Here is a 16,004-nt window from a genome sequence, read left to right as displayed (position 1 = left end):
CGTCCGTAAGACCACTCACCGTCCGAATGCGCGTGCGTTCTCGATCGGTTCTGTAGCGAAAAGAGGGGAAACAATATGTGGAACTCAGCGAGATGCTGTACGCTTCGGACGATCCAGTCGACCATTTCCAAACGGACGGACGGCAACGAGGCCGAACGATAAACGAGCGACACAGCATCCAAAACCGCGGTGCGCAGTCACTCATGTATACCTGCTCTCTTGAAATTGTAACCTTCTGAAAGGGGGTAACGGTTCCGGTTTTGTGTGGTTGCTCCTTATCTCTGCCACCCGGCATCCTTCCGGGGTGGTGCGTAATATTCGCCCACCCTCGAAGACGGATGCTGCCAATGAACCGCAAAACATTCGTTACAGCTGGATCGGCAAAACTGGGGACGCACTCGCTCATTTCCTTTCCAGTGTCTTCCCAACAAAACCTCCCGCGCGCGCGTTTGTCAAACCTGAGACCTGCCAAAGCAGCACATCAAAACAAGTCGCACACTTCGGGTCAACGGATTCATCCCGCGGTATCCTGCGGGGGATGGTGCGGCACCCGACCTCCCCCCCGGTTAGGAGTTCCCGAAAAGACCGGACGAACGGCCGAACTCGCGCGCGTACTCGAGCACGAGTACGAGATGAGCCTGACGTAGCCGAATTCTGCACCCCTAGTCAGTCAGTCGCCAGCCGGTACATTCATCGGTGCATGTGCGTCGCAGAAGTCCTTCGAACGGGCGTGCGTATACGTGCCTCTTTTCGGCCCAACGAGAGCAATAACAAAAAAAAAACACCCCGCGAACAGGATATACCAGATGGTGTGGAGCGTGATGGCATACTAACGCCAACGGTGTTCCGTAGTGACGCAGGATCGTTTGTGATCGATTGTTTCGTGCGATAATTCACTAGATCGTTATTCTTGAACGTATTGAAGGAACTGAGACTTGTTTAGGAAGTAGCAAATGATATCCAAAGTACAGTAGTTACGCTATCTCCAATAGTTATAGACAACTGTATGTTTTGCGCTAGATCTCCCCAGTAGTGAAGTGAGAAGAGCTAAAGGTGTAATCTTAGTTTGTAGTGCATATTTTGATCGTGTCCTTGGTGCAATATGGTGTTTCCAGTATCCTGGAGATATAATCTCACCTTACCGGTGATGTATCTACTGGTGTTGGGCGCGCTGTTGCTTGCATCGACACCGACCCACGCGGTCAAACTCGACGAAGGTACATTCTCCAAGCATGCCGCGTACGATCCCTGCTACGATGAGGATCGTCCACGCCGCTGTCTGCCCGATTTTGTAAATGGCGCCTTCGGTATGCCGGTGGTAGCGTCCTCCACATGCGGCCAGCGTACACTGGAGCGGTTGTGCGATGTGCAGCAGGTACGGCCGCGCTGTGTCCAGTGTGACGATGGGAACCCGCGCAAACGCTATCCACCAACCGCGCTGACCGATGTGAACAACTCGAACAACGTTACCTGTTGGCGTTCCGAACCGCTACGATCACCCGCATCCATCAACGATCCACCGGACAACGTAACGCTAACGCTCTCGCTCGGCAAGAAGTACGAGCTGACGTACATCAGCCTTACGTTCTGTCCCGGTACCATCAAACCGGACTCGATCGCCATTTACAAGAGTGCGGACTACGGTAAGTCGTGGCAACCGTTCCAGTTTTACAGCTCCCAGTGCCGGCGGGTGTACGGTAGACCGAACCGGGCGACGATCACGCGTGCCAACGAGCAGGAGGCACGCTGTACCGATGCGCATCGGCACGGCGGTGAATCGGGCATCGGTGGCACCGGACCGAGTGTGTCACGGATCGCTTTTAGCACGCTGGAAGGACGACCGTCGGCACCGGATTTTGATTCCTCGCCCGTACTGCAGGATTGGGTCACCGCTACCGATGTGCGCATTGTCTTCCACCGTCACCAAATGCCGCCGGAAGATTCGTTTGAAGATCCTTGGTATTTGTTGCATAGTTCCGCCCAGGTACCGGCATCCTTCCGCCGGCAGCCACGCGATCTAGAGGAGGAACAGAACGTTTCTGAGCAGGAAGAGTTCCCGACCCTATCCACAACGCCCGACTACCAGTCCGAGGAAGCGCCCCAGGTTCGATCACAATCAAACGCATCGGAACCGGTAAACTCATCCATCAAACCACCTGCGGAGTTGCTGCCGAGCGGACGGTCTGGGTCGTCGACGCGACAACAACCGCACCATCATTACGCGGTTTCCGACTTTGCCGTCGGTGGACGCTGCAAATGTAACGGGCATGCCTTTCGCTGCATCCCGATCGGGAAGGAGAGTGAGGTGAGCTGTGACTGCAAGCACAACACCGCTGGACGGGACTGCGAACGCTGCAAACCGTTCCACTTCGATCGTCCGTGGGGACGCGCCAATGCACGGGACGCCAACGAATGCAAAGGTAGGCAGTGCTTTATGTATCTTTACGGACTCCACTAAGGCAGTGGGCTTTACGATGATGATCCTTCTCGATGGTCAGTGTGTATAAATTATCTCTTCCTATATGTCCAACAACAAAAAACGCAGGCTGTACGTATAATTCTTCATCATCCACACAATAAGCATCCAACAAAATTATTGCACCCCACCCAAAAATACACAACCAACTGCTTCATGGCTCACTGTTTGTACGCATTCTCCCTTACACTTTTCCGGTTGGCCCCTTCACCGAATCACAAAATTAAATGTTAAGCCAGCCAGGCAAAAACCCCTACTAGTGGACAAATCTAAACAATCTGTTTCACATAATTGTAATAAACCCAATCCCGATGGTGACGATGGTCCACAGGCCTAGGCTGTGGACTAAACCCCGCGCGGCACGCGCGTACAGTAGGCGAAAAAATAATTGATTTACGGTCAATTAAAGCAAATATTGTACACACCCCGACACAACCTTTTGCGTGTCTTACCGTGTCGCTAGACGACGGCATGGGAGAGTCCAATATACTCTCGGCGGTGCTTGTAAAAGGGTCCGCGTCGTAAGGGGACGGGGAAAATGAAATGGTTTGGCCCCTTTTAATGCGTCTTCGCAACACGGAGCCGGGGTCGTGCTACCGGATAATGGATAATATTTTCCCAAGTAAAAAAAAAAAAACCGGGGGACTCGAAGTTTCCAAATAGCGAAGTTTCATCGGCATCATATTGTCCCTATCCGCTTACATTTCACCAGCGGATAGGGGTTTTTCATTCTTTCTTTTCGTCTGGTTTGGTGTGGGTGAATAAGTTCTGGCGGTACTTTAAAGTTTGAAGGGAGTAAGGCAAAAAGGGGTGTGTTCTGTTGGAAAATCGTCCAAACCGTGCAACTAATGGCGAAGGGTCAGAATCGCAACATCACCATCGGTTCTGGAGGTGAGAGTAACAAACAGGTGGTAGTACGTTACATACAATCTTACAGAGATGTAGTCGTTTAATTGTGTACGTAGTTTATGAAAGAAATGAATCAGCTATTTTATTGGAGAGTGCCTCGGGTAATTCCAAATATCTAAAAGCTTGAAGTACCCAAAGAAACTATTTTTTTGCTAGGTATTCTAGGAATGGGAACACACATTTTCTTGTCCTTTTTTTGAAGAAATAAGCAGTAAAAACTCGAGACATAAAATCTGCACGTATCCAGATGACACATGGCTGGGCATTCAAATGATGAAGTACTCGACCTCAACAATACGATCCGTACAGATTTAGCTGCAGATATTGTATTTATGCAACCGCGCTGAGAACTCCAATGGACGTTAATCCATTAAGGAATGTTTGCCTGAACCGAACCCACCCCGAATGCTGGGGTGAATTTGTCGAGTTGAGCAATTTGTTTCGGGAATGGTCATATCCGTATGAATTGCTAATTTCTGGGATCTTATAGGTTATACTGTCTGTTACCCCTTTTCGGTGCAAGTGAGGTAATTTTTTGTCCTCTCAGCAAAGTCGACAAAAAGCAAGTCTGGCCGCATATTTGTTCTAATTCATCCCGTAGGATCAACACCTCGGCACTCGGCACAACTTATCAGCCGTACCGGTACCGGTGAACGATAAATCACTTACCCTTGATATCCCGATGTGATCCCCGTTTACCCGTTGTTTTGCCTAAATGTGTACCAGATTAAACGCAACAAAATGCTTACAGCCCAGCCAAGGGGAACACAAATAAATCAATCTTTAGTGTGTAGTGCAGCGCTCCTTACACCTTGAAGAGATCCGCGATCACTACGACAGATTGCACTACCGGTTAAAGCTGTAAAGCATTGGCAATGGAACGCCTCTGCGAGAACTACCCATATACAAATGAAACAGAAAGAAATAACCTCAACTAACCTTCGCCAGTCACTAGGTTTATCGCGAATTTAATTTAAGGTGCCTGCCAACGTCGATACTTCTTGCACGATCGCTAAACAACCTACCTAGTATCTGGGTAGTAGCTGATAGGTAACCTTCCCACCTTGGAGCAGCACCGCAACCCCCGGTGGATGGTTGTCCTGGTTGCGGTACGCTCAAAGTTCGATGTCGCCAGGACGTCCTGCTGGGCTGGTGGAATGTCATACACCCATCGGTGCTACCCGCTAACGCGGGTTAACTAATTTACATGTGCCTAGAGTGCGACACATTTGCTGACCCACGGGTTGTTGGTGCGTGTTTTTTTTTTGAGGACACAAGATAAAGAAATTGCGGTTCACTTCTTGCTGATCAATTTATGACTTGCGACGACCTGGTTCCACCAGGGATATACGGTATCTTGCGCACTTTATCTATTGTGAGAGTTGTATTTGGATGGGGCCCGAACTCATACCCCAGAGCCTAGTTTTGCTGTCACTAGCAGAACCTGCACGCGTTCACTGTAGACGTAACCGTTCGGTAATGTCAATTCGGTAGGCCTCACCCTGCCCACGTCCACAGTCAACGGGAGGGTTGAAGGAAGAATGCGGGACTTTTTAATTATTCGCATGAGCGGCTTCATGTTTGGAAAGGATTTTCAATAGCAGCTATCAACGGCAAAGATCACTGTGTACGCCATCAAAATATTATGGTGAAAATACACAAAGACGGTGAACAACTGTACAACATTTCTCTAACTGACTTTTCTTGAACTTTTTCTTTGGGAAGAAATTGATATTTCATTTCTATATTTGCACATAAAGTTGATTAAAATGTAAATCACACACACAATAATCATGTGCCTGTTGTTTCAATACGTGATCAGAATGAAATGCCTGTGATGTGGTGTAATAATGTTAATACCCAAGGTGACAAAATCCGAACATAACCTCAAATTGTGAAGGGATAAGGATATTGGTGTGGCGCTTAGTATGCGATTTCGAATTAGATCACGCTTTTCATTTGACCTCATTTTAAATTACTGCTGCTTAAAAGGTACAACGTTGTATGATAAAATTGAACACCAAGATAGTGATATCATCTGACAGCTACTTGGCGTGCACGTGAGTTTGTAATGAAAGGAACGTCTTTGCTGGGTAAACTCGAAATCCAATAAACGTCCAGCCAGATCTCAAATCCAGATCGGTACAGGGCTCCGGTCGAAAAACGTGTGTCCCCCTTCCTAAGTACGTGCTAAAGCAGCATGAATACCGATGAAAAAGCTGATGTATCCAACCGTTTTTGCACACCTTCGTACACTTAGACGTCCAATGTCCAATTTTTCCCAAGCGTTTCTGTACGTCTAACGGCGTTCGTTCTACACCTGCCCCCTCCAAAAAATAAAACCGGTCCCATGCCCGAACCCGGCGAGTTTCGCCGAAAAACTTATTAAATATTAAAATCGCATCAATATCTCGTGATCATTAAAATCATATTCAGCTCATTAGCATACCTGAGCGAGCCTGCAAAATTTCGTACCCGGGTTCGTACGGATTCCTCCGGGTTTTTGGTTTTGATTCGTTCAGGATCAGACGCAATTTTTGTGCGGAGTTTGCTAAGGTCGGCTCTACCTCTCGGTCTCGCTCTATCTTACGGGGTGGGATTTTGTGCTCGAAAGCCAGGAAGCCAAGGGCATTAGCATGCAACGAGGTTTCGAAGATGTTCGTGTTCCCGTGTGCTGATCCTTGATGGGTTGTCGGTTACCCGAATGAAGGAAGTCTGTATGTGTGGTGTGCGTTTTTTTGGCAACCAAGCCACGTACCTCGCTCGGGAAGACGAAACCGGCAAATTTCGCTTGACCGACGCCTGAAGGCTTTTGGCTGACCAGAAAAGCAGGGAGTTGTTTTTTTGTGCACAAGTCTGTATGTCTCCTTTTTTTTGGTTTGCTGTGAAAATGCGAAGTAAGTGAGAGCTTCCTCGCATGGTAAAACGAAACTAAACCAGCCCGATTTCATGTGATTGATTTTGGTTGAGAGTTTTGCTTTATTTTCTTGGGGAGGAAATTCCAATGTCAGTACGGTTACTGAATGCAATACTGAGCTAGAGGAGGTACCTTGTAGTCCCAATCAAGAATAAATCACACTTTTTCTCCAAGTACGAAACAAAACCCTCTTGTGTATCAATCGCTTTGTAGAACGATCACACGAACAATAGTTTGATGAGGCATTTAGACTCTTCCATCCATTATACATGAACCCCAAAACAGTTTAGTGTCCCTCGTCGATAGCCCGTCATGACTGGCTGGGAGATTGTTAGTCCAAGATGTTGACTGTTTCAGAAATACGTGTACATCGGACAATCAAAACACTACAACCCTGATCTCGTTTTCGATTGTAACCTAGAACTAAGATCGACAACCAACCGTGAGTAACTCCCCAATTTTCTGGCCCTCGGTAGTCATTCCCCATGGGGTCAGTTACATTAGACCTCCAGCTTACAACAGGCAGTTGACGTGGGTGATGTTCAACATGTTTCATTTGGAACGTCGGTGTGGTCCGCCTGGAACGGTGGTACGATGTAAAAATGGGATGGAGTGAGAGAGAGAGAGAGAGAGAGAGAAAAAAAAATCACCATAACAATAGTGTCTATGCGTTGTATAGCCCAGTATTGCCAACGCTAGGTAGTGCTCCCGAAGGAAGCGGAAGTGACAGGCATGGGGGATTAAAATCGATCAAACTAATTCAAAATACATGTTAGATGAAAATGATTCATTTCTACCCTTCGATCCACTCGTGGAGTCCACCTCCCCCCCAAAAACCTCCAACATTCTTCAATTCCTTGGCGGCGCTCCGTCCTGTCAAACTTTACGTCTAAACCCGCAGTCGCGCTATTTAAAAGGTTTGGGGGGAGGGGGAAGCGAGATATCGCTGATACATCCCTTCAACCTTCCACCAAACCTTTAACCCATCGAACAAGCCTCGAAGAGATGAAAGTGATAATAAAGCGGCGTAGCGCAATGACACGCACCCTTCCCGGAGCGGAATAATGGGTGGGGAGCAACAGACAGGAACAAGAATCCATTAGCAGGTCCAATGGGTACTGTGTGTGTGTGTGTGTTTTCCGGTGCATGTAGAACAGCTAGCAGAAAGCTTTCAACAACAACAACAAAAAACTGGTTCCTCGCCTTCACCACAATGAGTACCTTTCCAAATTAACAGCACCTCTGCATACTAGGTCAGCCAACCATATATTGCTAAGAGTCGCTGCATTATGCGTCTGGTAATCGAACACACGATAGTGGTATGTGCAAATATTTGAACTCACGGTGGAAGTGATTGGAAGAGTTTAATGTACAAAACAGGCTTCAAACTTTTATATGTTTAATCAAAGCGTTTTGAGATATTAATATTGCTCGCATCTCGTTGAAAAGTTCGCCGTAGAATCAATCCATATAGCACACCAGTGTGTCATTTATTGGTGCAGCGTAATAAAACTCTAACTACTCCTCCTAGTCGTCGTAAAAGTGGGGAAATGATTGCAAAATGACTCGCATGATTTGATGATTTCCCCCCCGGGTGGATGTGACGCTCGGTATTGCGGTAATACTTCTGGAGATACATCCCATATTCGTAAAGCTTTACGCATCCTTCATCATCGCAACTCGCACAATAACTTTGAATGGGGAACTAGCCTAGAACTGGGTAGATAGACCCAACACCTAAAGACACTAAGCACCTGCACTTTACTGGAGCATCTCACAAAACTCATCACAGTAAACCACGAGCCGGGTGTGATGGACCCGGTTCACTCACCCGACACAGGGCCGGCAACAGGGTGGCAGGATATATTTATGACTGTTTTCCTTTTTCCACCTAATGCCGACCTGACACGGATTAGTGCCCGGTTTGAGAAATGGTTTTTCATCCCGGATGCGAACCCTTTTCCCGACACGGAGCTTACTGACCACTCGCCCGAGGTCGACTGACATTGTCCCTCCAACTCCTTCCCCTTTTGGGGAGGGAGGGAGGGGGGGGATGGGGGTAAGTAGTGAGCTTGATGGTCGCTTGCTATAGAATTTTATGGCAAATGGTGAAAGTTTTGTTCCGCACAAAACAAAAAGGTTAGGAAATCCGGGAAGGGAAATAGAAGAAGACGTGATGATGATGGGGATGAGTGTCACCTTCGGTCGAACATTGAAGGATTCATTAGTTTCTAGCCGCATCCACTGATGCCGGTTTGACAGGATGATGAGCGGTAGTGGTAGTTAAATGTAAGAAGCGGTAACTTTCATTACTGTCCAATCTTAATACGGAAACTTTCGCCCCAAACGGGCCACAAAGAATACTTCTCATCAAATAGACGGAACAGTGGTTCCAGTATCTATCAAAAATTAACAATGAACACTCACTGCCGTATCGTTACATTAAATTGTCGCCAGGATTAATATCCAATTTCAATAAGAGCGGACTCAAAAAGGCCCAAAAATGGACTACAAAGCTGATGAATGATGGATCAAATTCAACTTACCTTACGCACGATAGCCCGCACTTGGGTGTCGTCTGACCTGCAATCGATAAAAAATGCGATGAATATCTTGTCAGCAGTCGAGTAATTTTGGTTTGCCGGGTAGATAGGAAGTTAGTAATAGCAGCAAGATAACTGCATTTGGGCGAAGATTTCACTTCCAGAACCGCAGGGTGGAAAAAGAAAATCCGCAACAGTCGGGATCGAGCGACCGGGAGGGATGGGAAATTAAATTAAAGCTAAATAGATGCGTACGAGTTGGGGTGTTTTGATTAAATTTATTAACAAAAAGGATCCCGGCTGACGGAGGGGGGGGGGGGGGGGGCAAGTACACTCACACATTCGTCCCCGTACACCGGATTGCCTGCAGGTTTGCTTCCCTGCTTCACCGGAAGAGTTTGCTCTGCATTAGGAGCGTCCTGGAGGCAGGATGGAAGAAACGGGAAATAAAAATAGAGTGAGAGAGAGAAGGGGAAAGGGGCAAAAAGAGAAGAAAAGCAAAAAGCAGAAGAAAATCGTTGAGTTTCGAACTTCATACTTTCTTCCTGCAAAACCGTAGTGGACGAGTGTCCTGGGGCTTTATTTTTCCTCTTTTTTTTTTTGCTTTGTTTTGTTGCCCTCGGAATGAAACGATATTTTTGCCCCCCCTCTTCATCATGGCCATCATGGAATGCTTAGCGATATAGCGTAGTCCTGCCACCAAAGCACGTTGCAGGGTAGCCGCTATTTTCCTGAAACCCCTTATTCCTATCCCCAGCCCCTTTTTTCTCCATCCCCCCCCCCCCCCCCCCCCACCCGGTTGAGCGGTTTGGAATTCAATCCATCTTTTTCCCTTATACCCGACATCCATCATTGAGCTTCCGGCACCTGCCTCCACCGTTCTGCCATATTGCTACATTTTTACGACGTTCCTGTTTCCGTTCCTTGCTGCAACAAAAATGACAGAGAGAGAGAGCGAGCGAGAGAGAGAGAAAAAATACACCCCTTTTTTTGCTACCCTAAAGCACGAAAAGGGGAAAGGTGAGGGACGAATAGGGGAGGGTGAAGGAGGGGGGAGGGGATACTGGACCAGAAGTACGCAGCCTTGTGTAAACAGCAACTGGTATGTCGATGAATTTTAATAACCATTAGGAATTTATGACTTTATGATGGCAGCACTAGAGAAAAAGGCAGCACTTGCTGCTACGTGCGAGTGTGTGTGTATGAGTGCATCCTGCTTTTAAGTGATGGTGGGAGAGGGGGAAGATATTTTGCGACGATGGTATTTTAATTTCATCCTTACAGTAGTTTCCCTTCGGGTTTTTCAAACAGAATTCCAACGTTAAATGGTTGTTATTCAATATTTGCTTTGACAAAGTGTATAATAGGGTGCGGAGAATGTTACTAAACTACACGGTACTGGGTCATTTATCTTGACAGTTTCGTTGGAGAATTTAAACATTAAACATACTTTTCGTGAACAAGCTAGCGATGGTGATAAATGTGAAATTTAAAACCCAAGAAAGACAATGAAATGAAACTCAAACGAAAAAAAAAGAATTTGGTGGGATCTATAAAAAAATCTTATACTATGAGTTGATTGAGAAATAGCCGTCAGTATTTTTGTTTTTTTTTTTTGCTCGGTTAGAACGGCCTGGCCACATCAAGACTTATTTTACCACGCAGCAGGATAGTCAGTCCATGCTACGGGGGGACGGTTCGAATGGGATTTGAACCCGGTCCTGCCGTGTGGACGGGCGCCGTTTATCACATGCACCACCGGGTCACCCCTAGCCATCAGTATTATTAAGGACACAAAAAATGTTGAAGGAATCTTCTTTCATAACAATGCAATAATACATCGATAACGGGCTCGTTATAATTCCAACGAATGTGTAAGTTATTCGAAACTAGACCGTGTGAAATATAGCATAATATCGACACAGAATGCTTATGACTTAAGCTGTCTAAAATTGAGCCGAAACGAGCATGCTCGCACGCTACTAGAACATCTTCAACAAGCGAACGAACCAACGAACACAGCAGAGCAAACCATAACAAGCCCATAAAAAAAATAACCGGTATCGTGTCGGTTGTCAAAAAGGTGTTGATGTTCCTGGAACAGTTGATCGTAACCGAGTCCGGAGGTCATCATTTTCACCTGAACACTTTCTTCCAAGCTACACTGGAACACAGCTCTTTCTTTATTTCTCTGCACCGCTCCACACACACTCACACCCTTTTTCCCATTCGGTTGTTTCAACTAGGTTTATCTTCTGCCAGCACAACCATCCAGCACACTAGCCGACGACCCCCGGCGGTGGCTTTACCACCGCACCGGATTGTACAAAGCCCGAAGCTTAGGAATCTAAAAATTGGATCCTCAACAATGCCATTCCACTTTTGGGCTGTAACTGCCACAACCGGTACCGGGGGCCGTACCGGGTTGTTTTTTTTTTTTTGGTAGGGGTTTATGATTCCGACCCGGTTGGCTTGCGCGACCACCGCTTATCGGTGGCATTTATCATCCTCGCACAGCCACAAACCTCCGCCGCCTGCTCGATATCTTCATTAGGAATGAAAATATTTGTTCAAGAAATAAAACCACAGCCTGAGGGCGGCCGAACCGAAAGAGGGCGAAAGAGGGGCTTTGGTTAGTTAGCGGTTTCTCGAGCGAAGAAGCTGCCAGTCCTGGATGGTACGCTTTCGGTATGGATGGTTCTTTTGCGGGCAGTTTAATTAGAGCTACAGATTTCGTAGAACCTTCAGCAGATGTGGTAGAAATGAGAGGGAAACACCGTGAAGACACGAGAGGTGAAAACAATTCTACAGTCCTGACTGTTTGTGTAAGTTACATGGAAGAAACATTCTTGATACCCGGAAGGAGTAGAGAATTTGAAGTCTTAATCACGCGGCAATGCTATCAAGAGACTTGGGCTCTTCAACAATTTCTTCCAGTGTATTCCAAACTTTAGCCAATACCTCAACATTTCTGGTCTAGATCTTCGACGACAATGCTATCAAGAGACTTGGGTTCTCCAACATTTTCGTCCAGTGTCTTCCAAACTTTAACCAATTCCTCAACATTTCTGGTCTAGATCTTCGACGACAATACTATCAAGAGACTTGGGTTCTCCAACATTTTCGTCCAGTGTCTTCCAAACTTTAGCCAATTCCTCAACATTTCTGGTCTGGATCTTCAACGCCAATGCTATCAAGAGACTTGGGCTCTTCAACAATTTCTTCCAGTGTCTTCCAAACTTTAGCCAATACCTCAATATTTCTGGTCTGGATCTTCGACGACCATGCTATCAAGAGACTTGGGCTCTTCAACAATTTCTTTCAGTATCTTCCAAACTTTAGTCAATTCCTCAACATTTCTGGTCTGGATCTTCGACGACAATGCTATCAAGAGACTTGAGCTCTCCAACATTTTCTTCCAGCGCCTTTCAAACTTTTGCCAATATCTCAACATTTCTGGTCTTGATCTTCGACGACAATGCTGTCAAGAGACTTGAGCTCTCCAACATTTTCTTCCAGTGCCTTCTAAACTTTTGCCAATATCTCAACATTTCTGGTCCAGATATTCGAATTTGAATAAATCTTGCAACTCGTCTTAAGAATTCCTAGAAAACAGTACGCAACTTTAATTACCAGCAGGTTTTGCTAATTGAACACACCCGGCACATGGGACAGATTGGAAGGTTTCGGTTCATGATTTGCAATCGATCATGCCCAGTAGTAACCGCTGGAACCGCTTGGATTACAGCTGCAAAGCGTGAGGTTTTAGCATTCCGCAATCATTACTGTCACGTTTGGATAATGAACATGACTTTCATGACTGCACGAGTGCGATACGAAGACGGGCGAAGAGGGAGCACCGTATCTGCCGCCCAATGTCTATTTAAAGTCTCTCAGCGACTTCCATCCTGCACCTTAATCAATTATCGACTAATAGGATTGCTTGCTCAGAAGCTGCCAGCATTCGACGCAGTGCGGTCAACGCTAACGAACACATTTCAAAACACAATTTTCTTACTCTACAGTTCTGTTTTCTAACACGCTTCCTATCTTATTGTCTTAATTTCAAATACCCGTGGCTGCCTGCCACGGCGGGGGGAGGTGGGTTAGATCATTCAAGGTAACAGCGCGATCGATCAAAAGCGCTCTTGGTTGGTGGAAGCTTTTCTGTGTCGAGCGATCGGTTTCATACCCACCCAACACGCCACTGATTAAGCGTCCCCGCTAGCTGACGTTTTGGTACAAAGTGAGTCATATATTTACCAGTAATGTCCATGAGTATTTTGTTGCTGTTGTTGCACCGTGACTAGCAATGACTTCATCGCAACCGATTTTATTACACGTTGTTGATCGGTGTTGATATTTTTCACATTTGTGTAGAAGCATTAAAGGTAAATATGGTTTTCGGTATTTTGTTTGTGGCTAATTTTGTGTATTATTTACTGCCCAACCATTCCACTTGATCACCGCTGCACTACGATGCGGTAGAATGGGAACGGATATTCAGGTTCACCGCATGCCCGGAGGAAGTAGCGATGAAGGCGGAACACCGATTGAGCGTTTTATTACACTTTCGATCGAATCCATGATTACAGGAAGATCAAGTGCGTCTCTGTATGTATGGGTGCCTGTTCGAAGATGAAGCGAGTAGACGAGATAAAGCCGAGAAACAATGTGAACCGATACGGCAAAGTGGCTGTTGTGTATCCGTACCCGAGCATAAACGTGTTGTCCAGCAAATCTCTAAGACAACCGGAATTCACCATCATCACCGTTGGCATCCGTTGGATTGCATCGCACTATATCGATGTATCGCACCGCCTGCACCACGATGAAACGGTGCACCCATAAACGTCAAATTAAAAGGAATGAACGGGGAGAATATGTCTTCAAGAGGGAATGATTGGGAAATGAAGAAGAAACGAAAATACCTGAATCAACGATCAGAGTCGAAGAGACGCAAGAGGCAAAGATGGCGAAAAACAAAAGAAACAAAACGAGAGTACCAACAAAAAAAAAAAACACGATACACCAAACAAAGCAAACTCCAACAAAACAAACCGATGAGAACAAGCCAAAGATGCCTCGCTAAATCTGTGCGAGTTGCGTTAAAAGAAGACACAGCAGCAGAAGGATCGAATGTGGTTCACACATTCCTGGGGTTGGGTTTTATTTTGGGGGGTGGTGGCGGCTGAGTGCGTGTAAAAGCCGTAAAAGAGCTTAAAGTTTGGAGAATGCGGCATCCGCAAAGAGGATATCCGTCAGGGGGGGCGGGAACTATAACAATATATTGAGATGCAATGCGAAGATAAACGAAGGGAGTGAGAGAAATTACCATCGAACCGTATCCAACGTGGACAGTGTTCGTTGAATTCTACGAATACTACTACTACTACTACTACTACTACTGATATTGCCCTGATGCTGCAGCTTTTACTAATATGTTCCATTAGGCAAAACTCGGCTATTTAGCTTTTGTCTTACCGATTCTGTCAGATGTCTGGTTGAATGTTTCAAAACGGCCGAACACTGCCTTGGTGGCCGCATATCTTCGTTCATCAACCGATTCCCAACACGTCCGGTGGGCTGCCTGAAGCGCTTTAGACGTAATATCTTCACAGTATTGGGGAGAAGGGTTCCCCAATACGCAGTGAGCAGCTTTCACGCTCTTGTTTGATTGCGGGTTTATAGGATCATGAAGAATATTGGAGCAGGAATGGTGGCTCGAGCATACCGCGAACCATCAAAACCCGTTTCGAGGGCTGGTGTACACAATTAGCTTCCTGAGATATGTATTACATTTCAAATAGCACTACTCTTTGTCCGATGCGTTTTGCATTTTCGATTTGCGGAAGATTGTTTGTCTTTTTCGGAGAAAGGAAAACAGTCCCTTTCGGTGGAGTTCGTCCCCACCCAAGACGGCCTTCCATCACCGACAAACCGTTCCAAAGGATCTGGTCAATCTTTGCAAAACGAAAAACCCCCCAATAATCCCGACCTCCCCCGGCTCAAGCGTACTCGATTTCACCGGGATCGATTTCCAATCGCTTCAGGGTTACCCGGGTACCCGTCAAATATATGTCGGAAATCGGAAGTCAATGCAATTTATTAACTGCCTCCCGGGCAAACCGGTACCCCGTACAAAGCGGTAGCGTATCTTCTGGAAAAACCGTATCAAAACGAACGCCTTCCGAAGAACGTTCAGCCGAGAGCAAACAGTGGTTCGATATATTCCATCCACGTCGACCAGCATTCAGCAAAAGATGGCCTCGCATTGAGATTGTCGGTTTTTGGTAAATAGCGCAAGACAAATATCGTGTCCAACCGGCAAAGCTTTCCGAACGGAATCCCGGACACCGGAAAATATATGACCAATGAAGGCTGATGCATCACTGCAGCGGATTGCCTGCGGGCAACAAAAAAAGCGGTGCTAGTTTGTCTACCAGAACTTGCCAGTGCTTAATTGATGAGATTGCCACCGAGCCCAGCTGGAGACCGACTGTGGCACCGTGGATGGGAAACGCATCCAAAGAAAGACCTAGGTTTGGTGACTGTTTTGAAAGCACTCCGGTGAAGAGTAAATTAAAATTTCAAACTGATACAGTTTGGAGAGTTGGAATACTTCACCGAAACACCGGAAGCGCTTTCGTTGGTGATGGTTTTGAGAGGGAATGCTGCTAGAACAATAAACAGTGAGCGTTTTTTTCTTCTCAGATAATTAAAACGGTGCACATTTGAAGAACTGAAGCATTATTCTTCCGAACCGTTCCCAGCGTAGGAGTTATGGACGTATGTGAACTTCACAGCAAGCGAACTATTGTGCTGGAATATTTGTCACAAAAAAAGCACAATCAAGTGTGGCTGGTTAGGTAACGTAAACAGAAAAAGCTAACTATAGGCGATGTTGGGAGGGATCTATACATCTTGCAACAATGAAGAACTCCTACCGTGTTTTTTGGGCAAATTCCTTCCCAAAAACCTCTTACAGCATCATCACTTAGTACCGTAGCTCAGCAGCAATTAAAAATCCCAAAAGTTACAGGAGGTAGAAGAATCCAAAGAAAAAGCTAACCTAACATTTTATTGTCACAACAAAAGGGAACGTCGTATTTTTGGTCACATATTCTAGCACACCTGTTCCTACCTGGAAAACGAAACA

General features: G+C 46.2%; 1 protein-coding gene across 2 annotated transcripts in view; it reads left to right on the top strand.

The window, feature by feature from the left end:
• The first annotated feature begins 232 nt into the window (after window positions 1-232).
• Window positions 233-16,004, top strand: part of LOC125766591 (netrin-A-like) — a 61,851-nt gene continuing 46,079 nt past the window's right edge. The window contains exon 1 of one of the 2 annotated variants that reach the window (XM_049432769.1): window positions 233-2,420. In XM_049432769.1, coding sequence (XP_049288726.1) covers window positions 1,103-2,420 — 1,318 coding nt within the window. In that variant the 5' untranslated portion in view covers window positions 233-1,102. The remainder of the gene's footprint in view (window positions 2,421-16,004) is intronic. The other variant, XM_049432759.1, reaches the window with a different exon arrangement.

The sequence above is a fragment of the Anopheles funestus genome, chromosome X (assembly GCF_943734845.2).
Source record: "Anopheles funestus chromosome X, idAnoFuneDA-416_04, whole genome shotgun sequence".
NCBI classification, from domain to species: Eukaryota; Metazoa; Arthropoda; class Insecta; order Diptera; family Culicidae; genus Anopheles; species Anopheles funestus.
This window is presented reverse-complemented; position numbering and strand designations above follow the sequence as displayed.